Genomic DNA, 25,310 nt, shown 5'->3' on the forward strand with positions numbered 1-25,310 from the left:
GCATAATGAACAAACACTGAGTGTTTAGAAAGATACATGTGCATGTGTTGTGTTTATTTTGGGTACAGAGAGATACACCTGGGTCCTGGGTCCCTTATTTGACAGGAAAAGTTGGGGTGCACTACCTTGTTGTGAGGCCCATTGTGGAAGCAGGGGTTAAATCCGTCAATGCCACTGTGACTGTCAACTCCATTGCTGCTCAGTGCAAATATTGGAATGAAACCTTATCCACCTGGAGTGAAGATGGCTGCAGGGTGAGTGAAACAAGTACTACACGACACCTTATAATAAAAATATTGGCACATCACTGCAACCAGGCACTGTCAAAATCAAATGCATAAACTGACTGTGGTCTTCTTAGATTGGTCCTTTAACCACGCCATTTGTCACTCAGTGCTTATGTAACCATTTGACCTTCTTCGGGAGCTCTTTCTTCGTCATGCCCAACCTTGTGAATGTGTCCCGTACCACTGAGCTCTTTGCCACCTTCTCAGACAACCCTGTGGTGGTGTACTTTGTTGGTGCCATCTTCATTGCTTATCTCTTGGTGGTTGTGTGGGCACACAGGAAGGACATCCAGGACATAGCCAAGATCTGCCTTGAACAATCGCTGTTGCCATTTTCTAGACAATTTTTGTCCAGACTATACAGACACCTTGAGAACATGCTACTCTGGTGATACAATCAGCAGATTTACAGTGCTTAGGTTTACCAGTTTGAGAATGTATCACCCTGTTGGTTTGCTGTTGATGCTGAGTTTTACCTTCAAGTGTTACTTCTTATAGATGGAGACATTGGCTGAATACCGTTACATGCTGAATATCAGCACTGGGCATCAGCGTGGTACTTCCACCTCCTCTCAGGTCAGTACCAACAGTTCCCACTGCTGCAGGACATCATATTCTGTTCTCTGATAAAACCACACTCAATTACCCTGACCCTGTGTTGCTGCTGCAGGTTACTGTGACTCTGCTGGGCATGGAGGGAGAGAGTGAGCCACACCACCTCACTGACCCTGACAAGCCTGTGTTTGAGAGGGGTGCAGTGGATATGTTCCTGTTGACCACGCCCTTCTCTCTGGGGGAGCTGCAGAGCATCAGGGAGGCATCCTGCCTGGTAGGAGAGTGGACGGGGAGGATGTCTCACAGTAGTAGAGGGACAGATGGATTTGACGTTAATTAAAGCTGACGTTTGAAATTGTGGATGTAGTTGACAATAACGGTTTTCATGCAGGTATATAAACAAAGGGACAGTGCAGGATCTAGAAACTGGACAGAAGTGGCACTTCCTGTGTAACTCATGGCTGGCCATAGATATGGGCCAGTGTATCCTTGATAAAGTCTTCCCTGTTGCCTCTGACATGGATTTGAAGAAATTCAGGTGAGGTAAAGCATGGATGCACCTTGTAATGGCAATATATATATCCCAGGACAAGTGTCCATCATGTAACTAAATCTTCTTACACTATATATTCTGCAGTAATCTGTTCTTCATGAAAACGGCAAAGGATTTCCGTGATGGCCACATCTGGTTTTCTGTGATCAGCCCGCCTCCAACGAGCACCTTCACATGTGTCCAGCGAGTCTCCTGCTGTTTCTCTCTGCTGCTCTGCACCATGCTGACCAGCATCATGTTCTGGGGCATCCCTACCGACCCCTCTGAGCAGACCATGGACCTGGGTATGGACGCCTGCACAGTAATGGTGGCATTTGGAAATGGTAGGTTTTCAGAACAACAACTCGTTCTTCTTTCTCTTTCTACTCCTGTAGGTCATATCGAGTTCACATGGCAGCAGGTGATGATTGGAGTTCAGAGTTCAATCATAATGTTTCCAATTCATCTCCTCATTGTGAGTATCTTCAGAAACACCCGCCCCCGAGAGACGAAGCCTGGAAAGCACAAGGCAGAGGTGTCCAAGCAGGGGAAGACTGGCAGAGTGACTCACTCACAGCCCTCCTCCCCACAGAGGGACAGAGAACTCACGCCAGACACTGTCATCAAGGTAAAAGAAGTACACAATTTTAACAGAATTCGTAATCAAGAGTCAGCCTGTTTTCATCGCCACAGTAGCAAAGCTGTTAATACAGTGCATTCGGAAAGTATTCAGACCCCTTCCCTTTTTCCATATTTTGTTACATTACAGCCTTAATCTAAAATTGATTAAATAAATAAAAATCCTCATCAATCTATACACAATACCCCCTAATAACAAAGCTAAATCTGTTTTTTTAAAGTTTTAGCAAATGTATTTTAAAAAAACACAGAAATACCTGAATACTTATTTACATAAGTATTCAGACCCTTTGCTATGAGACTCGAAATTGAGCTCAGGTGCATCCTGTTTCCATTGATCATCCTTGAGATGTTTCTACAACTTGGAGTCCACCTGTGGTAAATTCAAATGATTTGACCTGGTTTGTAAAGGCACACACCTGTCTATATAAGGTCCCACAGTTGACAGTGCATGTCAGAGCAAACACCAAGCCATGAGGTAGAGCTCTGTAGAGCTCTGAGGCAGGATTGTGTTGAGGCACAGATCTGGGGACGTGTACCAAAATATTTCTGCAGCATTGAAGGTCCCCAACAACACAGTGTCCTTCATCATTCTTAAATGGAAGAAATTTGGAACCACCAAGACTTCTTAGAGCTGTCCGCCCGGCCAAACTGAGCAATCGGGGGAGAAGGGCTCTGACAGAGCTCCAGAGTTCCTCTGTGGAGATGGGAGAATCTTCCAGAAGGACAACCATCTCTGCAGCACTCCACCAATCAGGCCTTTATGGTACAGTTGCCAGACGGAAGCCACTCCTCAGCAAAAGGCACATGACAGCCCATTTGGAGTTTGCCAAAAGGCACCTAAAGGACTCTCAGACCATGAGAAACAAGATTCTGTGGTCTGATGAAACCAAGATTGAACTCTTTGGCCCTAATGCCAAGCACCTGGCAACATCCCTACGGTGATGCATGGTGGTGACAGCATCATGCTGTGGGGATGTTTTTCAGAGGCAGGGACTGGGAGGATTGAGGGAAAGATGAATGGAGCAAAGTACAGAGAGTAACAAAAACCTGCTCCAGAGCGCACAGGACCTCAGACTGGGGTGAAGGTTCACCTCCAACAGGACAACGACCCTAAGAACACAACAAAGACAACGCACGAGTGGCTTTGGGACAAGTTTCTGAATGTTTTTGAGTGGCCCAGTCAGAGACCAGACTTGAACCCGATCAAACATCTCTGGAGAGACCTGAAAATAGCTGTGAGGAGACACTCCCCATCTAACCTGACAGAGCTTGTGAGGATCTGCAGAGAAGAATGGGAGAAACTCCCCAAGTACAGGTGTGCTAAGCTTGCAGCATCATACCCAAGAAGACTCTAGGCTGTAATTGCTTCCAAAGGTGCTTCAACAAAGTACTGAGTAAAGGATCTGAATAGTTATGTAAATGTAATATTTCCGGTTAAATTTGTTTTAAATAAATGAGCAAATAAACAGAATAAACAACTAAACGCCTGGAGTTAGAGATGAAGCCTGGACCACAGACTGATATCAACACTCTGCTCTCTCTGGTGGAGGACATCATCCGGCAGCAGAACCGAGCCGGTGGAGAGTTCTACACTGATGCCTCCAAGAAAGAGGGATCGCTCATTCTCTCACTAGGGGTAACCAATCTGCAAGGTACAGCCATGTTGGGGGGGGTCTGCAGTCTGCATTGCACTGCTGGTTGATCTGATAACATGTTCTGGTAGTATGTCCAGAGATGCAATATTTACAGTATATAGTTGCCGAAGTTTAATCATTGTTGTCAGTCAGCCAAAGGATAATCATATGATATATGGCTTAAACCAAAACTCAGAATTTATAACCAGATTAAAAACAGCTAGGATCCAAGCTGTGGGAAGCATTGGAATCAACATTGGCCAGCATCCCTGTGGAACGCTTAACTAACCTTGTACAGTCGAATTGAGGCTGTTCTTTGGGGAAAAGGGGGTGCAACTCAATATTAGGAAGGTGTTCCTAATGTTTTATTCCTAATGTTTTGTACATGGTTTTGTCAAAATTGTTCAAGCTCAGTAAATTTATTGACAACAATATTCAAACCTTGTCCCTGATTTTCAAGCTAATTTAAGTCAGGACTTAGACTGGATCACACAGGAACACTCAACGCCTATTGGAAAGCCATTCCGGGGTGTCTTTGGCAATACCCATAACATGATCCTGCCACCACAATACTTGAAAATACAGAGGATCAACAACATTCACTCCAGATTACTGGCCTGTATGACAAAGTGAAAAAATCCACTCTAAATCATAAATTCTGTTTGCAACAAGGCTGTTAAGTAATACTGCAAGACAATAAAGCAAAGAAAGGTACCTTTAAAAATGACAGGTTTTGGTCAAATATAACACAGAGTGAAGCCCTTTGTAGTTTCAAGTATTGTGGTGGCCGCGTCATGTTATGGGTATAATTGTCACCAGCAGGGACTGGGGAGTTTGTCAGGATCAAAATAAATATGAAAGGAGCAGTTTAAATTTAACTGGGGAGTTTGTATGCGTGCAAATATATCATTATTTTCTTTGCTACTGCAGAAACAGTGCTCCTACAAGCCCATGTGGGCTGGGCATTTTGAAAATGCAAGACACTTTAATAATGAAATAAATAAAATCAATAATTGCTGTGTTTTCAGAGACCAGCCTGTGTGGGAGCCCTGAGAAGACTGCGGATGGGAGACAGAAAAGGAGCACCAACAGCCAGTATCTGTACAGGCAGCTACGCCATGTAGAGAAGGAGCTGAGCCTACTGGGACCTTCTCGCTTCCCCAACCCAGACAACTACTGCCGGGCAGTGCAGCAGGTCCAGGGCATGAAGGGACTGATAGAGTCCTACCTCTCCTCTTCCAGCCTGGGAGGGGACCAGATGGCTCGAAGCCAAAGCCCAGCAGAGAGCAGTGAGGTAGACACCAGCAGTAAGAAGCATGGCGGGCTGCCCTGGTGGGTTGTGTTTATCGGCTGGATACTGGTGTTAGCCACCAGCAGAGTATCAGGATACATCACCATGATGTATGGGCTGACCTATGGGAAGGACGCCATGGTCGTGTCTTTCTTTGAGAGCCTCTTTATCACTCAGCCACTGAATGTGAGATCTACAGTACAATACATACTGTACAATGTAAGATGCCCTGCAGCATGTATCTGTAATCTGGGTATTACTTTGTGGATTTCCTAACACAGGTGCTAGGTTTTGTTTTGACTTCTTTGCTCTCGTTCTGAAGAAAATCTGAAGGATTATGGGGATCCAAAGATTGAGGGGGAGCGCCAAAACCCAGGTGCTTTATATACAAGCTGATTTTCCATATCTCAGTCATAACAATATATCCTTTCTACTTTCCTTATTCATTGTTATAGATATTGTGTTTACTTGTATATGAGATAGCTAAGACTAGATACAGCTTGTTTTCAACTTTTACAACCATCTTGTCCACAGATGACCCTGAAGTAGTCTGGGCTGTCAGGAGGGATAGCACATGCAGCTTCTACCAGTACCCCTCCTCCCACAGTGTGCAAATACCTCTCTTCTCAGCAACCTCTTTGGAGACTACCCAGGTAGCATTCTCTAAAAAATAATGTTTATTTCATAGAGAACATTAATTTATGAAAAGTTATAAAGAAATTGTATAGGTGAAAGCGTGCTAGCGTTTTATCTTTTGCATGCTGTGTTATAGGTTTCATCACAGATGGGAACTCCAAACTGGTTGGTAATGCCCGTCTTCGCCAGGTGAGGGTGCAGAAGATGGGAACTCCAAACTGGTTGGTAATGCCCGTCTTCGCCAGGTGAGGGTGCAGAAGATGGGAACTCCAAACTGGTTGGTAATGCCCGTCTTCGCCAGGTGAGGGTGCAGAAGATGGGAACTCCAAACTGGTTGGTAATGCCCGTCTTCGCCAGATGAGGGTGCAGAAGATGGGCATTAGGAGCGTTGACCAGGTCTCTCTTGGAAAAGAGATGTTATCTCAATGAGAAAAACCTGTATAAATAAAGGTAAAATTAAATATAAAAAAATGTAATAAAAAAGAACTTCTGCGGCATCGCCCGCTCCGTGCGCCAGGCTGTACCTGACTGCCATGCTCCATACTCATGGGAGGTGAAGGACATGGGCTCCTATGGGCCAGGCTGGAACCGCTCTGCGAGTGAAAACACCTCAAAGACCCTCCGCAGCCCCTGGCAGTACCAAACCCAGGCCCGACTCAGAGCCCAACCCATCTGGGGCAGTGTGGTTCTCTACAGGGGAGGGGGGTTTGTGGTGGACCTGGGCCCTGACTCACAGAACGCTAGCAGGTAAGCACATAATTACCAATGCTTCAAATTGATCACAATTATCATGCCATAGCAAATTTATATAATGGAGGTTGGTGCCCCGGTCCCCAAAGGCTGTAGTCCGGCCCTGTGTATCGAAGGGTGTATTTTAACTATTCCATGTATTACATTTACATTTACATTTAAGTCATTTAGCAGACGCTCTTATCCAGAGCGACTTACAAATTGGTGCATTCACCTTATGATATCCAGTGGAACAACCACTTTACAATAGTGCATCTATCTCTTTTAAGGGGGGCGGGGGGGGGGGGGGGGTTAGAAGGATTACTTTATCCTATCCTAGGTATTCCTTAAAGAGGTGGGGTTTCAGGTGTCTCCGGAAGGTGGTGATTGACTCCGCTGACCTGGCGTCGTGAGGGAGTTTGTTCCACCATTGGGGTGCCAGAGCAGCGAACAGTTTTGACTGGGCTGAGCGGGAACTGTACTTCCTCAGAGGTAGGGAGGCGAGCAGGCCAGAGGTGGATGAACGCAGTGCCCTTGTTTGGGTGTAGGGCCTGATCAGAGCCTGAAGGTACGGAGGTGCCGTTCCCCTCACAGCTCCGTAGGCAAGCACCATGGTCTTGTAGCGGATGCGAGCTTCAACTGGAAGCCAGTGGAGAGAGCGGAGGAGCGGGGTGACGTGAGAGAACTTGGGAAGGTTGAACACCAGACGGGCTGCGGCGTTCTGGATGAGTTGTAGGGGTTTAATGGCACAGGCAGGGAGCCCAGCCAACAGCGAGTTGCAGTAATCCAGACGGGAGATGACAAGTGCCTGGATTAGGACCTGCGCCGCTTCCTGTGTGAGGCAGGGTCGTACTCTGCAAATGTTGTTGAGCATGAACCTACAGGAACGGGTCACCGCCTTGATGTTAGTTGAGAACGACAGGGTGTTGTCCAGGATCACGCCAAGGTTCTTAGCACTCTGGGAGGAGGACACAATGGAGTTGTCAACCGTGATGGCGAGATCATGGAACGGGCAGTCCTTCCCCGGGAGGAAGAGCAGCTCCGTCTTGCCGAGGTTCAGCTTGAGGTGGTGATCCGTCATCCACACTGATATGTCTGCCAGACATGCAGAGATGCGATTCGCCACCTGGTTATCAGAAGGGGGAAAGGAGAAGATTAATTGTGTGTCGTCTGCATAGCAATGATAGGAGAGACCATGTGAGGATATGACAGAGCCAAGTGACTTGGTGTATAGCGAGAATAGGAGAGGGCCTAGAACAGAGCCCTGGGGGACACCAGTGGTGAGAGCACGTGGTGCGTAGACAGATTCTCGCCACGCCACCTGGTAGGAGCGACCTGTCAGGTAGGACGCAATCCAAGCGTGGGCCGCGTGGGCCGTATTCTGTCCCTGCAGTACCCTTCAGTATCTGTTTGACAACACCTGGCTTGATTTGTTCACCCGAGTTGTCTTTGTAGAGTTCACAGTGTACAATGCCAATCTCTTCTGCATTGTCACACTCATGCTGGAGACCACAGCTGTAGGTGAGACAGTTGTTAAATCACTCCATGAACACAGCATAAAGTAAGTATTTAAAGGCATCCAAACCTCAGATTGTCAGCACCTGTCTTATTCTCTCAGGAGCGTTCCAGTTTCGCAGTGAGCTGCAGTGTCTAACTATACCAGTCCACCGGTGGACTCCACATCTTTGTTATGGCCTCTGAGGTCATCTATTTCCTCTTTATCCTCTACTACATGCATGTTCAAGTAAACCTTTCTTTACACAGCTTTCTTATGCTGTTCTATATTAGAATATAAAGACAGTGATACAATGCTTCCGGAATTCCTCCTGAGTCTAACTGTTCTCCTCTCCTGACAGGGCAAGCTAATGAATCAGCAGAAGTGGGCTTACTTCAAGACAAAGTGGAACCTGCTGGAGCTCGCCATCATCCTCCTGAGCTGGAGCGCACTGTCTGTCTTCATTAAGAGGAGCCTGTTAGGGAACCGGGACATGGAGTACTAGAAGTACTACCACAACCATAAAGACCGGTGAGTTCACACTGGGTTGGGCTATCATGAGTTTCTGCTATTCTTTCGCTAGTCTGCTATCCCTATTGTTGGTCAGTTGCTCCTGTATGATGTTCAACTTCTCCTCTCTCTATCCAGGTTTGCCAGTTTCCATGAGACAGCCACAGCAGATGCAGTGCTGGGGTATCTGATCGCATTCCTGGTGCTACTGGCTACAGTCAAACTGTGGCATCTGATGAGGCTCAACCCCAAGCTACACATGATCACAGCCACACTGCAACGTGCCTGGACTGACATATCAGGCTTCCTTGTGGTCATCACCATTATGTTCCTGGCCTATTCTATCGCTGTAAGGGTCTTTCTGAAACGCCTAACCTAGAAGTTGTCCAACTTCTAACTTCCGGCGCCGACCAAGATGGCCGCCTCGCTTCGCGTTCCTACGACTTCATTTTGTTGCTTCCAGCCTACAAACAGAAACTAAAACAACAAGCTCCCTCGCTCAGGTCTGTTCAACGCTGGTCCGACCAATCTGATTCCACGCTTCAAGACTGCTTCGATCACGCGGATTGGAATATGTTCCGCATTGCGTCCAACAACAACATTGACGAATATGCTGATTCGGTGAGCGAGTTCATTAGAAAGTGCATTGACGATGTCGTACCCACAGCAACGATTAAAACATTCCCAAACCAGAAACCGTGGATTGACGGCAGCATTCGCGTGAAACTGAAAGCGCGAACCACTGCTTTTAACCAGGGCAAGGTGATCGGAAACATGACCGAATACAAACAGTGTAGCTATTCTCTCCGCAAGGCAATCAAACAAGCTAAGTCCCAGTACAGAGACAAAATAGAGTCGCAATTCAACAGCTCAGACACAAGAGGTATGTGGCAGGGTCTACAGTCAATCACGGATTACAAAAAGAAAACCAGCCCCGTCGCGGACCAGGATGTCTTGCTCCCAGACAGGCTAAATAACTTTTTTGCTCGCTTTGAGGACAATACAGTGCCACTGACACAGCCCGCTACCAAAACCTGCGGGCTCTCCTTCACTGCAGCCGAGGTGAGTAAAACATTTAAACGTGTTAACCCTCGCAAGGCTGCAGGCCCAGACGGCATTCCCAGCCGCGTCCTCAGAGCATGGGCAGACCAGCTGGCTGGTGTGTTTACGGACATATTCAATCAATCCTTATCCCAGTCTGCTGTTCCCACATGCTTCAAGAGGGCCACCATTGTTCCTGTTCCCAAGAAAGCTAAGGTAACTGAGCTAAACGACTACCGCCCCGTAGCACTCACTTCCGTCATCATGAAGTGCTTTGAGAGACTAGTCAAGGACCATATCACCTCCACCCTACCGGACACCCTAGACCCACTCCAATTTGCTTACCGACCCAATAGGTCCACAGACGACGCAATCGCAACCACACTGCACACTGCCCTAACCCATCTGGACAAGAGGAATACCTATGTGAGAATGCTGTTCATCGACTACAGCTCAGCATTTAACACCATAGTACCCGCCAAACTCGTCATCAAGCTCGAGACCCTGGGTCTCGACCCCGCCCTGTGCAACTGGGTCCTGGACTTCCTGACGGGCCGCCCCCAGGTGGTGAGGGTAGGTAACAACATCTCCACCCCGCTGATCCTCAACACTGGGGCCCCACAAGGGTGCGTTCTGAGCCCTCTCCTGTACTCCCTGTTCACCCACGACTGCGTGGCCATGCACGCCTCCAACTCAATCATCAAGTTTGCGGATGACACTACAGTGGTAGGCTTGATTACCAACAACGACGAGACGGCCTACAGGGAGGAGGTGAGGGCCCTCGGAGTGTGGTGTCAGGAAAATAACCTCACACTCAACGTCAACAAAACAAAGGAGATGATTGTGGACTTCAGGAAACAGCAGAGGGAGCACCCCCCTATCCACATCGACGGGTCAGTAGTGGAGAAGGTGGAAAGTTTTAAGTTCCTTGGTGTACACATCACGGACAAACTGAATTGGTCCACCCACACAGACAGCGTTGTGAAGAAGGCGCAGCAGCGCCTCTTCAACCTCAGGAGGCTGAAGAAATTTGGCTTGTCACCAAAAGCTCTCACAAACTTCTACAGATGCACAATCGAGAGCATCCTGTCGGGCTGTATCACCGCCTGGTACGGCAACTGCTCCGCCCACAACCGTAAGGCTCTCCAGAGGGTAGTGAGGTCTGCACAACGCATCACCGGGGGCAAACTACCTGCCCTCCAGGACACCTACACCACCCGATGTCACAGAAAGGCCATAAAGATCATCAAGGACAACAACCACCCAAGCCACTGCCTGTTCACCCCGCTATCATCCAGAAGGCGAGGTCAGTACAGGTGCATCAAAGCAGGGACCGAGAGACTGAAAAACAGCTTCTATCTCAAGGCCATCAGACTGTTAAACAGCCACCACTAACATTTAGCGGCCGCTGCCAACATACTGACTCAACTCCAGCCACTTTAATAATGGGAATTGATGGAAATTATGTAAAAATGTACCACTAGCCACTTTAAACAATGCCACTTAATATAATGTTTACATACCCTACATTACTCATCTCATATGTATATACTGTACTCTATACCATCTACTGCATCTTGCCTATGCCGTTCTGTACCATCACTCATTCATATATCTTTATGTACATATTCTTTATCCCTTTACTCTTGTGTGTATAAGGTAGTAGTTGTGGAATTGTTAGGTTAGATTACTTGTTGGTTATTACTGCATTGTCGGAACTAGAAGCACAAGCATTTCGCTACACTCGCATTAACATCTGCTAACCATGTGTATGTGACAAATAAAATTTGATTTGATTTGACTTCATCCTCTTCTTATGTGATGTTATGCTTGTGTATGATGGGTGTCCCCTCGACTTGCAGTGTGAGTGTAAACTGTGATCATTCTCTGTCTGCAGTCTAATCTGATGTATGGCTGGAAGCTGTACTCATATAGGACTCTCCTGGATTCTGCTCTGACCATGGTCAGCTTGCAACTGGGCATCTTCAACTATGACGAGGTTAGTAAAGGAAAGCTCTCTAAATTACAGCTATGGTCATGATGGCAGGTCTGTGATTGGTATCTCCTTCCAATCCAGGTTCTTGATTACAACCCGGTGCTTGGTGCGTTCCTCGTCGGCTCCTGCATTATATTCATGACCTTTGTGGTTCTGAACCGGTTCATCTCAGTCCATCCTGGTGGCGTTCACTCAAGAGCAAATACATCACAAGGTACTGTGCATCAATCTTACACTATGTAAAATTAACATCAATATACAGTGAGGGAAAACAGTATTTGATCCCCTGCTGATTGTGTACGTTTGCCCACTGACAAAGAAATGATCAGTCTATAATTTTAATGGTAGGTTTATTTGAACAGTGAGAGACAGAATAACAACAAAAAAATCCAGAAAAACACATGTCAAAAATTTTATTAAATTATTTGCATTTTAATGAGGGAAATAAGTATTTGACCCCTTCTCAATCAGAAAGATTTCTGGCTCCCAGGTGTCTTTTATACAGGTAACGAGCTGAGATTAGGAGCACACTCTTAAAGGGAGTGATCCTAATCTCAGTTTGTTACCTGTATAAAAGACACCTGTCCACAGAAGCAATCAATCAATTAGATTACAAACTCTCCACCATGGCCAAGACCAAAGAGCTCTCCAAGGATGTCAGGGACAAGTTTGTAGACCTACACAAGGCTGGAATGGGCTACAAGACCATCGCCAAGCAGCTTGGTGAGAAGGTGACAACAGTTGGTGCGATTATTCGCAAATGGAAGAAACACAAAAGAACTGTCAATCTCCCTCGGCCTGGGGCTCCATGCAAGATCTCACCTCGTGGAGTTGCAATGATCATAAGAACGGTGAGGAATCAGCCCAGAACTACACGGGAGGATCTTGTCAATGATCTCAAGGCAGCTGGGACCATAGTCACCAAGAAAACAATTGGTAACACACTACGCCGTGAAGGACTGAAATCCTGCAGCGCCCGCAAGGTCCCCCTGCACAAGAAAGCACATATACATGCCCGTCTGAAGTTTGCCAATGAACATCTGAATGATTCAGAGGACAGCTGGGTGAAAGTGTTGGCATCAACTCAACTCGCCGTGTTTGGAGGAGGAATGCTGCCTATGACCCCAGGCACACCATCCCCACCGTCAAACATGGAGGTGGAAACATTATGCTTTGGGTGTGTTTTTCTGCTAAGGGGACAGGACAACTTTCATGTACCGTCAAATCTTGGGTGAGAACCTCCTTCCCTCAGCCAGGGAATTGAAAATGGGTCGTGGGTGGGTATTCCAGCATGACAATGACCCAAAACACATGGCCAAGGCAACAAAGGAGTGGCTCAAGAAGAAGTACATTAAGGTCCTGGAGTGGCCTAGCCAGTCTCCAGACCTTAATCCCATAGGAAATCTGTGGAGGGAGCTGAACGTTCAAGTTGCCAAACGTCAGCCTCGAAACCTTAATGACTTGGAGAAGATCTGCAAAGAGGAGTGGGCCAAAATCCCTCCTGAGATGTGTGCAAACCTGGTGGCCAACTACAAGACACGTCTGACCTCTGTGATTTCCAACAAGGGTTTTGCCTCCAAGTACTAAGTCATGTTTTGCAGAGGGGTCAAATACTTATTTCCCTCATTAAAATGCAAATCAATTTATAACATTTTTGACATGCGTTTTTCTGGATTTTTTTGTTATTCTGTCTCACTGTTCAAATAAACCTACCATTAAAATTATAGACTGATCATTTCTTTGTCAGTGGGCAAACAAACAAAGTCAGCAAGGGATCAAATACTTTTTTCCCTCACTGTATCAGAATCAACAGGGACCAATATCTCAATACATTTTGACTGAGGCGGTCACTTGGCTATCCATTCTGAGCTGTCTGTTCACTGTTCCACAGCCCTCAGAGGAGATAGTAGATCTGAGGCTGATGAAGCTCTGCAGCTTGCTTGGAATCAAAATTAAGAGAGAAGACAGTGACAGCCCCAAGGAGAATGGCATGGCTGCCTCAGCAACTAACAGAGGATTCTCCACTATATCCTCATAGATGATTACTTCTAAGTACTGGTGTACCACTCTGTATGTATTCACAGGGAGATGTCATTTTCAGTTCTGTTGCTTCATAGGAGCAGTGATGCATTTTGTTGACTTGTTGCCTCTAGCTGTTTAGTTATCTAATATATCATGCATAAATGAGGCTATTTGTACCGTTTTGTGATCTAATGCAAAGCTTTAAAAAGATGGAGGAAATAACAGCTCCTTCTGTTACCTCACTCTTCTGTCACAAATACACATATGTATGGTTATTATGGTAACATGTGAGGAGACAATGAGGAGGAGAGCAGGATACAAGATAATTCCAATGTTGTATTAGTAACATGTTTGTTGTGAAATTAATAAAAATAGTTTTGAACCATAGCAAACTAGTATTTTGTCAACATTAACCAAATGAGCTGCATAAGAATGAAAAATGATTAGACTTATGTGGAGTAGACAAACAAATGGCCAATTCCCTTCACTCTTTTAATCCATTATGAAAATGAGAGGGTCTTCTTAATAAAAAAAAAAGATAGTGTCTGACAGGTGGGAGAACGAAAACAAAGTCAGTCTGTAGTCAGAAATGACCATTGCTTCCTCATTTCTTCTCCTTCTTCTTATCTTTCTTAGTGTCTCCCTTCTCTTTCTCTTTCTCCTTATCCTTGTCCTCTTTCTTCTCTTTCTTGCTGTCATCTTTTTCCTGGCCTTCCTTTTTCTCTGCATCTCGGTTGGCGACCTTGTTGTTGATGAGGTTGTGAAGAGCAACCACGGAGCGGATGAGTGAAGCCAGGTAAACCACCAGCATCTGGTCATTGGTCTTGAGGTAAAATGCCTTGATGAACTCTTGAAGGTTGACGTCAGGCAGCAGGTTGAAGACGTCCTGCAGCTGGTAGATGATCTGGTGGTTGATAGGCAGCTTACCTTCTGCAACTTTTTCCAAATACCCTTTGATATCCACTAACTTGCAGTTGAGACCCTTTAGGCCATGCACCTGGTTGGTGATGCGTTGAGACAGAGTGCCAACTGTTGTGTCCTTGATGTCTCTGGATAGAGGTACAAAACATTTTATTTTAGTGACTTGCATGTTTTAAGTCAACCTGTTTCCCTTTTTGGTAGAAAAACTGGCCTTAAATTTTTAAGGTAAGAATCAGACTTGGGTTCAAATACTAGTTTTTCAATTACTTTCATATACATTTAAAGTACAGTTCCAGTAAAATGTTTGGGCACACCTACTAATTCAAAGGGTTTTTCTTTATTTTTAATATTTTCTACATTGTAGAATAATAGTGAAGACATCAAAACTATGAAATAACACATATGGAATCATGTAGTAACCAAAAACGTGTTAATCAAATCAAAATAGATTTGATTCTTCAAAGTAGCCACGCTTTGCCCTGATGACAACTTTGCACACTCTTGGCATTCTCTCAACCAGCTTCACCTGGAATGCTTTTCCAACAGTCTTGAGGGACTTCCCACACATGCTGAGCACTTGTTGGCTGCTTTTCCTTCACTCTGCGGTCCAACTCATCCCAAACCATCTCAATTGGGTTGAGGTCTGGTGATTGTGGAGGGCAGGTTATCTGATGCAGCACCATCACTCTCCTTGGTCAAATACCCCTTACACAGCCTGGAGGTGTGCTTTGGGTCATTGTCCTGTTGAAAAACAAATGATAGTCCCACTAAGCGCAAACCAGATGGGATGGCGTATCGTTGCAGAATGCTGTGGTAGCCATGCTGGTTAAGTGTGCCTTGAATTCTAAATAAATCACAGACCATGTAACCAGCAAAGCACCCCCACACCATTAAACCTCCTCCATACTTCACGGTGGGAACCACACATGCAGAGATCATCCGTTCACCTACTCTGCGTCTCACAAAGACACGCCGGTTGGAACCAAAATTTTTACATTTGGACTCATCAGACCAAAGGACAGGATTCCACTGGTCTAATGTCCATTGCTTGTGTTTCTTGGCCCAAGCAAGTCTCTTCATCTTTTTGTTGTCCTTTAGTAATGGTTTCTTTGCAGCAATTCAACCATGAAGGCCTGATTCATGCAGTCTCCTCTGAACAGTTGATGTTGAGATGTGTCTGTTACGTGAACTCTGTGAAGCATTTATTTGGGCTGCAATCTGAGGTACAGTTAATTCTAATTAATTTATTCTCTGCAGCAGAGGTAACTCTGGGTCTTCCTTTCCTGTGGCGGTCCTCACGAGTCAGTTTCATCATAGCACTTGATGGTTTTTGCGACTACACTTGAAGAAACGTTCAAAGTTCTTGACATTTTCCACATTGACTGACCTCCATGTCTTAAAGTAATGATGGACTGTCATTTCTCTTTGCTTCTTTGAGCTGTTTCTTGACATAATATGGACTTGGTCTTTTTCCAAATGGGGCTCTCTTATGTATACCACCCCTACCTTGTCACAATACAACTGATTGGCTCAAACGCATTAAGGATAGAAATTCCACAAATGAACTTTTAACAAGGCACACCTGTTAATTGAAATGCATTCCAGGTGACTACCTCATGAAGCTGGTTTAGAGAATGCCAAGAGTGTGCAAAGCTGTCATCAAGGCAAAGGGTAGCTACTTTGAAGAATCTCAAATTGAAAATATATTTTGATATGATTAACACTTTTTTGCTTACTACATGATTCCATGTGTTATTTCATAGTTTTGTTGTCTTCACTACTTTATACAATGTAGAAAATAGTAAAAATATAGAAAAACCCTTGAATGAGTAGGTGTGTCCAAACTTTTTACTGGTACTGTACGTATTCAGAAATATTTTATTTGAAAAGAATATTGAATATTTTAGTGTACACTGAACAAAAATATAACCGCAACATGTAAAGTGTTACTCCCATGTTTCATGAGCTGATGTCAACGTTGTGAACAGAGTGCCCTATGGTGGTGGTTGGGTTATGGAATGGGCATGCAGGTATAAGCTACAGACAACGAACACAATTGCAATTTATCAATGGCAATTTGAATGCACAGAGATACTGTGTCGGGGCCCATCCTTAGGCCCATTGTCGTGCAATTCATCCATCACCTCATGTTTCAGCATGATAATGCACGCCCCATGTCTCAAGGATCTGTACACAATTCCTGGAAGAGGAAAATGTCCCAGTTCTTCCATGGCCAGCAAACTCACCAGACATGTCACACATTGAGCAAGATTGGGATGCTCTGGATTGACATGTATAACAACGTGTTCCAATTCCCGCCAATATCCAGCAACTTCGCTGGAGGAATGGGAAAACATTCTACAGGCCACAATCAACAGCCTGATAAACTCTATGCGAAGGAGATGTGTCATGCTGCATGAGGCAAATGGTGTTCACACCAGATATTGACTGGTTCTGATCCATGCCCCTACTTTAAAGGTATCTGTGACCAACAGATGCAGATCTGTATTCCCAGTCATGTGAAATCCATAGATTAGGGCCTAATGAATTTATTTCAATTGACTGATTTATTTATATGAACTGTAACTCAGTAAAATCTTTGAAAGTGTTGCATGTTGTGTTTATATTTTTGTTCAGTATATTTAGAAATACACTTGGAAAGCATTTGAAAATACACTGACTCAAATACAGGCAGTTCAGTGTACTTAACCCAGGTATTTGAAAATAGTATTTGAAAATGGTTTCAAATACAATTATTATTATTATTTTTTAATACAAATAACCATTCAAATACTCAAATGAAAGTACTTGTTTTGGGCTGTGTATTTGAAAATACTCAAACAGAAAAAAAGTATTTCAGTACCAGATACTCAAATATACATGTATTTGAACCCAGGTCTGGTCTGAAAAAATTATGAGCAATAATACAAGAACGACAGTCATTTACATATTGAACTTCAAGACAAATGACAAGTACAAACACATTGACCACATGCATGGGTCATGTCTTACCGGAGTAAATGCTCCACTCCCACTTCCTCTGCTTCTTCAGCACCAATCTCACTGGTGACATGTTCAAAAGTCTTGGACGTTGGAGTGCCATCCTAAAAACAAAAGGAATGTTACAACCATTAGACCTTCTTCTCAAGTGAGTTTGTCAGTTTTTCTCAACATTAAAGCTCAAAAGGCATCCGTTGCTCCACAACAAAACAAACTTTGATTTGTACAGTGACATTCTTTCTAATCCTATAATTTTTTCGATTTCACTAAGTGGTAGATGTAAAACTGACATGCAGCATAAACCTTTGTTGCAGAAGTAATAGAGAATTGTAGTTCCACTTTTACATTCATTCAATAATTCCCCTGTTAAAAACATACATCATGCACTTCCTCCACAGATATGTAGGCCTCCGTTGGTAGACCCAGGTCTTTTGGTTTCACGTCAATGATGACTAAAACCTATAAACAACCAAAAAATCAAATTAAAATCTTTGTACCATAGTATGTTTACTCATATCAGTAACATCAGTAGTAATATGTAATTGCTAAGTAAAAAATTACATCAACATTTTGTATTAAATTCAACTAAAGTGTTGTACTTATACTTACAGAATTGGTACAATATTGCTTCACGAGTTCATTGATGGCAATGTCATTCTTGTGTAGTTTGGGGCCCGTGTGATACCAACCAACTATTCTTTCTCTTGCTGAAACAATGGGAATACATGTTCAATCACATTGTAGAGTAAAATCTAGTGTTATGAAAATGCATACTAATTTACAAAGAACTTGAGACTTACCATTGACTTTCTTGAACATGTTGTACATGTTCTCCAAATAGTCATGGTCCAGGAACCACACAGAATCATCCTTGTCATCCTCGTCAAATGGCACTGGAAGAAGGGGGGGGGGATCAGCCAGATCAACAAGAAACCAGAGTGTAATCAAATCATGGACTGTGGTTGTAGAAATAGGTCACGTTAGGAAACTCACCTGCAAAGCTGTTGGACACATCAAAAACCTTCTTATGCCATGAGCCGAGAAGTACACCCACAACCCTCTTCTGACTTCCAACTTTACCGATTCTGATCAAATACAGAACAAGCGTAGGCTGTTAGCTACAGACAGAGTTTCTGAACTGCCTGTATTGCACACTTGTGACAGTGACATCCCTGACTAGAGAGCGCGGATGGAGCCAACGCGTTACAAGCTGGTTAACGTTAGCTAACTACAATAGCTAGTACAGTGCATAAACGATGCACTAATCGTTGAGGAAACCTGCCATTTGTGTAATATGAGAACTTGTGTATCTAGCTAGCTACTAGCTATACTGGATAGCATTAGGTGAATCAGAGCCTTCCGAGGTGAATCAGCTAGTTAGCTACATAGTAGCTAGTTTGCTAACGTTAGCTTGATTGCTCTAAGTTCATTTACTGTCACTAGCTAGTCGTTAACGTTAGTTAGCTACTATAACTATCTAAACTGTAGTTATTTGGGAAACAACAGTGACTCCACATTTTTGAACAATCATCAACAACTGTCTAGCTCATTCGAATCCTTTACCTGTTAAAATGATCCACCACACTCAGGAGCACCAAGGGATGGACAATAACTTTCTCAACAGCCAACTCCGGCATGTTTATGTGTGAATTGAATTCAATAGAAAATATTTTCGCGATAGAGAACCACAACCACTGTTAGTGCTCCACAATCCCACAATCCTTCGCGTAGGGTCATGTGACCAAGAGCCAAAGGGTATGGATTTGTCAAAACTGCGCAGAAAAATGCTCCGTTTGGGTTCTAACGTGCATTTTGCATGGATTTGAATACCCTTTAAAAAAATGTTAGGCGAAATATCTTAAATGAATTTGACAAGCTATTTTTTTTATCGAACGAGTCCAGAATATACTTTGTGTAGAATCATTGCGAAGTTGCAGTTCAAGCTTTTTATCATTGATTCCTCCATGGGTTGGGCTGTCCCTGGTTTTAACACTAGAGGGCTGTAAACGCATAAATAACTCTTACACACTGTCCCATCCTGTCATAGTTTGATTCTAGCGTGTAAGTGCTTTTGAATTTAGACATTTGACCTATTTTCAATGTTACTCGTGATGACCAGACAGACATGGATCTTGGTGGACAAATCAATCAATAAATTGTATATTAATTTATTTTCCATCGTTATAGCTGTAGCTCTTAGAGTTGGGGCTTTACTTTATAGTGAACTCTCTTCTCGCGTTTCTTCAGAGTTAATAATAATCCGCCCTTGGTAACTTCATTACCCCCATGCTCATCCAAGGTTAGTAGTAGTTGCCACATGCTGTGTGCATGACATGCCTCACCCTGTGTGTGCTATCTAACTGCACATAATATTTAGAATTTTGGTTGTATGGTGTTTTCTACAAAGATTGATGAGGTTTCTTGTGATGGAGGAGTTAGGGTAGTGCCTTATAAACTAATAATGAGCAGTTTATAAACTACTTATAACCCTCTGTATAAATCCTTAGGTTGCTACAAGCTGGGCATGGAGCTATTTTATTGCTGGCCTACTGTATTGACTTTTTACTTCAAATTTAGCCTACTGGTCAAACAATTTTTTTAAATGAACTGAACAGAAAGTATTTGGAAGGGTGAGAGAGGCCTGATTATCAGCAAAATCATAGGGCCAATAAAAACATTAAATCCCAAGGACACGGTCATAAACACTAAGGCCACAGGTCGTTTGAAGTTTGTTTTCTTTTTATAGAAAGAGTAATGAACTTGTGAATGTGAAACAACTGACGAAACATTTGCTGTTGATTAACTCAATGCACTGAGAAAGTAATGATCAATCACAGATGTAGACCATGGCATGTGAATGGCTATTTTAGGATGCATGTGGTGAGTGCAGTGGTGAGATTCGGTCTATGATTAGGTCTCTGCATTGTTCGGAATGGGCTCGTAAGTAAGCATTTAACTATAAAGTCTACACCTGTTGTACTCTGCGCATGCGACCAATACAATTTGATTTGATTTGATGTCCAATGATGTCGGGATTTGTTCTGGCAGAAGTCAGAGTGTGCCATCCTCCAATCTTTACTTTAATGTCTATCTTCAAACCTGGAAACTTTCTAAAGGGTACATATGACATGAATAACAAAAAAGTCTCACATAACTCACAAGATCTACAGTACAGTGCAGTACACCCAATATTACAGTCATGCCCCAATCAACAAACAGGTTTCTGCAATTACCTTGCTGCTGCGTTAACTTTGCTCTTGGCCCTTGTTAGGATTTATAAGCATATCATTATTCATTCCACTCAAGAAGCTCATTGTGTTTTATAAGTGCTTTTATTTATTTTTTAAGTCTGTATATCTATTTAAACTGATAGTTATCATACTTCAACAGGTGGCATAAGTGAAAAACATGTAACTGTCAAATCAATAGAAACCTTCAAACGTTTATCAAATAGTATCTCACACTGAATCAAAATCCTCTTATTTCTGCTGATAGTTTGGCCTTATGAGATGCATATCATAGAACCATGATCCTTTCATTATACTCTAATATCCAAGAAGGGGTTCTGTGGAAAAAGGTTCAGGACTTTGATGTGTGATAAACTAGCACAGATGACAAGCTGCAAATCCTTTTGCAAGTATAATGCATACCTCAAAGGCCAACAGCTGTGCTGTTACTTTTGAAAGTTGTAGAAGTTGCAGTGCCACAGTCTTTGTTTACTCATATAATATCACATATATGACATAACACGTCAGAAATGGCCAAAGTGATGAGTGGATGCACCTGCATGACTTATAGCTACTGTGCCAGAAAGAAAGAAAAGCTGTGACCAATCTCATCATGACCATTTGCTTGTGCATTATCCTATAACTACATTGACATTAGTGGGAGATCACCAAATGCAAGAATAACAATTATCCGATTTACTTTTTCTTTATTATTTGAGTAGGCCTAGTGCTGTTACACTTTCAATTATGCAAATGTCAGACTAGTTGTAGGCCTACAATCATGTGACATATTATTGTCCAGTGGCTACTGTCTTATCTTAGCTGACGGGTTTGCGTCATAGGGGGGCGGGCTGTACAGAAAATAGACGAACTGAACACATTTGACAAACACGAACGTAAAGGAGGCAGAAAGAAGCGTGTTACACAGGCTAATAACGACTGGTTCAAGATATACGTAGCCTATATGTCAAATAGCGTTTTGTTTGTTATCAGTATATTTCTTTCCCATTAATTCAGTGCCAGAGAAATATTTATTTCTAGCTTGCTAGCTCAGCGACGTTCATATCTGAGGGCGTCCGATTTCCCCTCTTCAGAGGCATTACGATGCCCTCTGATTTTATATCCCTACTCAGCGCGGATCTCGACCTGAATTCCCCAAAATCCCTATATTCCAAAGGTAATACATCTATTTTATGTTAAACTGAGACTTTCATTTTTCTTGTCTGTGTTGTCTTGGTTCTTTTAGTTGATATACGCTGTTGTTAGTCTCGTACATGTGTGTTGTGAGAGTGCTGCCCTGGTTTATTTGGCCGCCCCCGTCGGGGTGAACGCCAGCGCTCCGCATCCCTCTACGTCGCTTTAGCATTGCATCTAAACAGTAGATCTATAGCCGATGCCGCGTTCAGAATAACTAGGAAATCGGAAATCGCCGACTTCAGTGCATTCAAGACAACTGGGACCTCGGAAAAAACGAGCCCTGACTGTGAAAAATTGGTTTGAATGGTCATCCATCCCGGAATTCCAAATAAGAAACCCAGGCATCTTCCTAGAGCGCCGTCTATACGACCTGAAGATCACTGACGTCATGATTTGACCTGTTTTTTCCCCAGTTGTTCCCAGTTGTCTTGAAAGCATCATCAGTGCAACGTCACACGTAAATCATTTTTTATTTTCATTAGAGTATTTGCTTTAACACTAAAGCTAGTTTAATCCTGTTTGTTTCCTATATGTATTTTCGATGACTATGCAATATAAAAAAGGAAATACTTTGCCTAAAATCCTGTCAATTTCATACACAATGCCACATGCCACATGATACATTTACCCTTTTGACCCAGTTTATTATTTATCCTCCTTACAAAGGTGAGGACCTCTTTGGCAGGCATAGCAGATCTAGCCTATTTTTTTGCATTCCTGCTGTCTAGAAAATATTAGTAGGCATTGGCCAAGTGATCTTAAATGTAAATGTAAATGATCTGTTATGTGTTAGACCCATGTGTTAGACCCATGTGTAGATTATATAATAAAATAGAAAGTTGCCTCTTAATAATAGGCTAGTCTTATGAATGTAAGAAAGTATTAGATTTGTATACCATTCAATGTAGCTTTATATGCTATACATCTGATAATGGACCAAAAGCTGCTTACCTTGATGCAATGTCAACATGTTACTGTTGTTCGTCACAAGTCAACTAGGCTATTTATTCAGCTGGTAAATGACTCCACAAATGATTTATTATTATTTTTTATTTTACATGTAATGATGTTATTAAAGTAATTTGTGTTTATGGTCCCATACCCTACACATATTTGTAGTGCTATCATGAGTGTGTGAGGATAAAGGCTGCCTCATTGAGGTCACAACACAAAAAGGGTTGATACCCTATGTTGAAAGCCATTAATGCATTCTGTGGAAGTGTTTACCAACACTGTGCCAGCAGTAATTTCAATATTTAATGTTTAAACAAACACAGTCATCACTCAGATGGTGACTTAAAAAAAGAGGCAGATACTAGAGTACAATATAGGCCTAGACCCTATTTTTATGGTGTAGTTGTAGGTCCAAATAGATTATATTCACCATGGCCTAGTCCCACTGAACAACAACCAAGGGGGAGTGCACTGGTTGGCTGAACAGTTAGGGGTGTCTCCGCAGCAGCATGTCAGTCCTCTTGACTGATGCAACAGCCGAGCTGAACTGGGGTTGCTCGAGATCTGCAGCAAAGAGTAGAGTCACTGAGAGGAGTGGGTCGCTGCACAGTCAAATGTGAAAGTGTAGAATTTGAGATGTCTTTAAGTATCTCAGATGTATCTCACACTGAACTTGCTTAAAGGTCATGTGCTATTTGTGTGGCAAATTGACAACTGTTTCAGAGCAAATTTTGTTTTTCCAAGGGTATGTTGTTATGTTGGCAATACTCAGGGCCAGGTATGCTGATTCATCCTCCAAATCTCTTTTCATATGGTTTCGCAATATGTCTCAATACAGCACTTCAACAACATATCTATAAGCCCTTTGACAAACAACGGTATTAAACATGTCCAATTTCACAGTGAAAGTTCATTGTACATCTCAATACATCTCAAACAGCCCGTGGACTTAGGCTAGCCTATGTCTCTTTTTTACTCCCTCAAATCCCCTACAAAGTAGAAAGTGCAGTCTTTATTAAAATCAGAACTTTTTTGTAACCCATTCCTGAAAACATGTTTTTAATTTCCTGAGTACTGCAGAGATATACAGTTGAAGTTGGAAGTTTACATACAACTTAGCCAAATAGATTTCAACTCAGTTTTTCACAATTCCTGACATTTTATCCTAGTAAAAATTCCCTGTCTTAGGTCAGTTAGGATCACCACATTATTTTAAGAATGTGAAAAGTCAGAATAATAGTAGAGAGAATGATTTATTTCAGCTTTTATTTCTTTCATCACATTCCCAGCGGTTCAGAAGTTTACATACACTCAATTAGTATTTGGTAGCATTGCCTTTAAATTGTTTAACTTGGGTCAAACGTTTCGGGTAGCCTTCCATAAGCTTCCCACAATAAGTTGGGTGAATTTTGGCCCATTCCTCCTGACAGAGCTGGTGTAACTGAGTCAGGTTTGTAGGCTTCCTTGTTCGCACACGCTTTTTCAGTTCTGCCCACACATTTTCTATAGGATTGAGGTCAGGGCTTTGTGATGGCCACTCCATCCATCACAAACATCACAGAACTTTGTTGTCCTTAAACCATTTTGCCTCAACTTTGGAAGTATGCTTGGGGTCATTGTCCGTTTGGAAGACCCATTTGTGACCAAGCTTTAACTTCCTGATTGATGTCTTGAGATGTTGCTTCAATATATCCACATAATTTTCCTGCCTCATGATGCCATCTATTTTGTGAAGTGCACCAGTCCCTCCTGCAGCGAAGCACCCCCACAACATGATGCTGCCACCCTGTGCTTCACAGTTGGGATGGTGTTCTTCGGCTTGCAAGCATCCTCCTTTTTCCTCCAAACATAACGATGGTCATTATGGCCAAACAGTTATATTTTTGTTTCATCAGACCAGAGGACATTTCTCCAAAAAGTACGATCATTGTACCCATGTGCAGTTGCAAACCGTAGTCTGGATTTTTATGGCGTTTTTAGAGTAGTGGCTTCTTCCTTGCTAAGCGGCCTTTCAGGTTATGTCGATATGGGACTCGTTTTTACTGTGGATATAGATACTTTTGTACCTGTTTCCTCTAGGATCTTCACAAGGTCCTTTGCTGTTGTTTTGGGATTTGTATTGCACTTTTCGCACCAAAGTACGTTCATCTCTAGGAGACAGAACGCGTCTCCTTCTTGAGCGGTTTGACGGCTGCTTGGTCCCATGGTGTTTATATTTGCATACTATTGTTTGTACAGATGAACGTGGTACCTTCAGGCGTTTGGAAATTGCTCCCAAGGATGAGCCAGACTTGTGGAAGTCTACAATTTTGTTTCTGAGGTCTTGACTGATTTATTTAGATTTTCACATGATGTCAAGCAAAGAGGGACTGAGTTTGAAGGTAGGCCTTGAAATACATCTACAGGTACACCTCCAATTGACTCAAATAATGTCAATTAGCTTATCAGAAGCTTCTAAAGCTATGACATAATTTTCTGGAATTTTTCAAGCTGTGTAAAGGCACAGTCAACGTAGTGTATGTAAACTTCTGACCCACTGGAATTGTGATACAGTGAAATAATCTGTCTGTAAACAATTGTTGGAAAAATGACTTGTGTCATGTACAAAGTAGATGTCCTAACCAACTTGCCAAAACTATAG

General features: G+C 43.1%; 2 protein-coding genes and 1 pseudogene across 2 annotated transcripts in view; 2 read left to right on the forward strand and 1 right to left on the reverse strand.

The window, feature by feature from the left end:
* The window catches only part of LOC139562866 (polycystin-1-like protein 2), a 30,416-nt pseudogene extending 16,878 nt beyond the window's left edge, over positions 1–13,538 (forward strand).
* A 148-nt stretch (positions 13,539–13,686) lies between these two features.
* Positions 13,687–19,093, reverse strand: LOC139563349 (26S proteasome non-ATPase regulatory subunit 7). Its single transcript, XM_071382000.1, has 7 exons — positions 18,855–19,093; positions 18,285–18,376; positions 18,092–18,184; positions 17,901–17,998; positions 17,670–17,750; positions 17,304–17,395; positions 13,687–14,419 (listed from the first exon to the last, which is right to left on the reverse strand). The coding sequence occupies exons 1-7, from the start codon at positions 18,926–18,928 to the stop codon at positions 13,975–13,977; spliced, it is 975 nt and encodes a 324-aa protein (XP_071238101.1). The 5' UTR covers positions 18,929–19,093; the 3' UTR covers positions 13,687–13,974.
* Positions 19,094–21,371: 2,278 nt separating this feature from the next.
* The window catches only part of LOC139562744 (nuclear factor of activated T-cells 5-like), a 60,530-nt gene continuing 56,591 nt past the window's right edge, over positions 21,372–25,310 (forward strand). Inside the window, exon 1 of the mRNA XM_071380720.1 lies at positions 21,372–21,695. Coding sequence (XP_071236821.1) covers positions 21,623–21,695 — 73 coding nt within the window. The 5' untranslated portion in view covers positions 21,372–21,622. The remainder of the gene's footprint in view (positions 21,696–25,310) is intronic.

This window comes from Salvelinus alpinus, chromosome 33 (assembly GCF_045679555.1).
Source record: "Salvelinus alpinus chromosome 33, SLU_Salpinus.1, whole genome shotgun sequence".
Classification (NCBI taxonomy): Eukaryota; Metazoa; Chordata; class Actinopteri; order Salmoniformes; family Salmonidae; genus Salvelinus; species Salvelinus alpinus.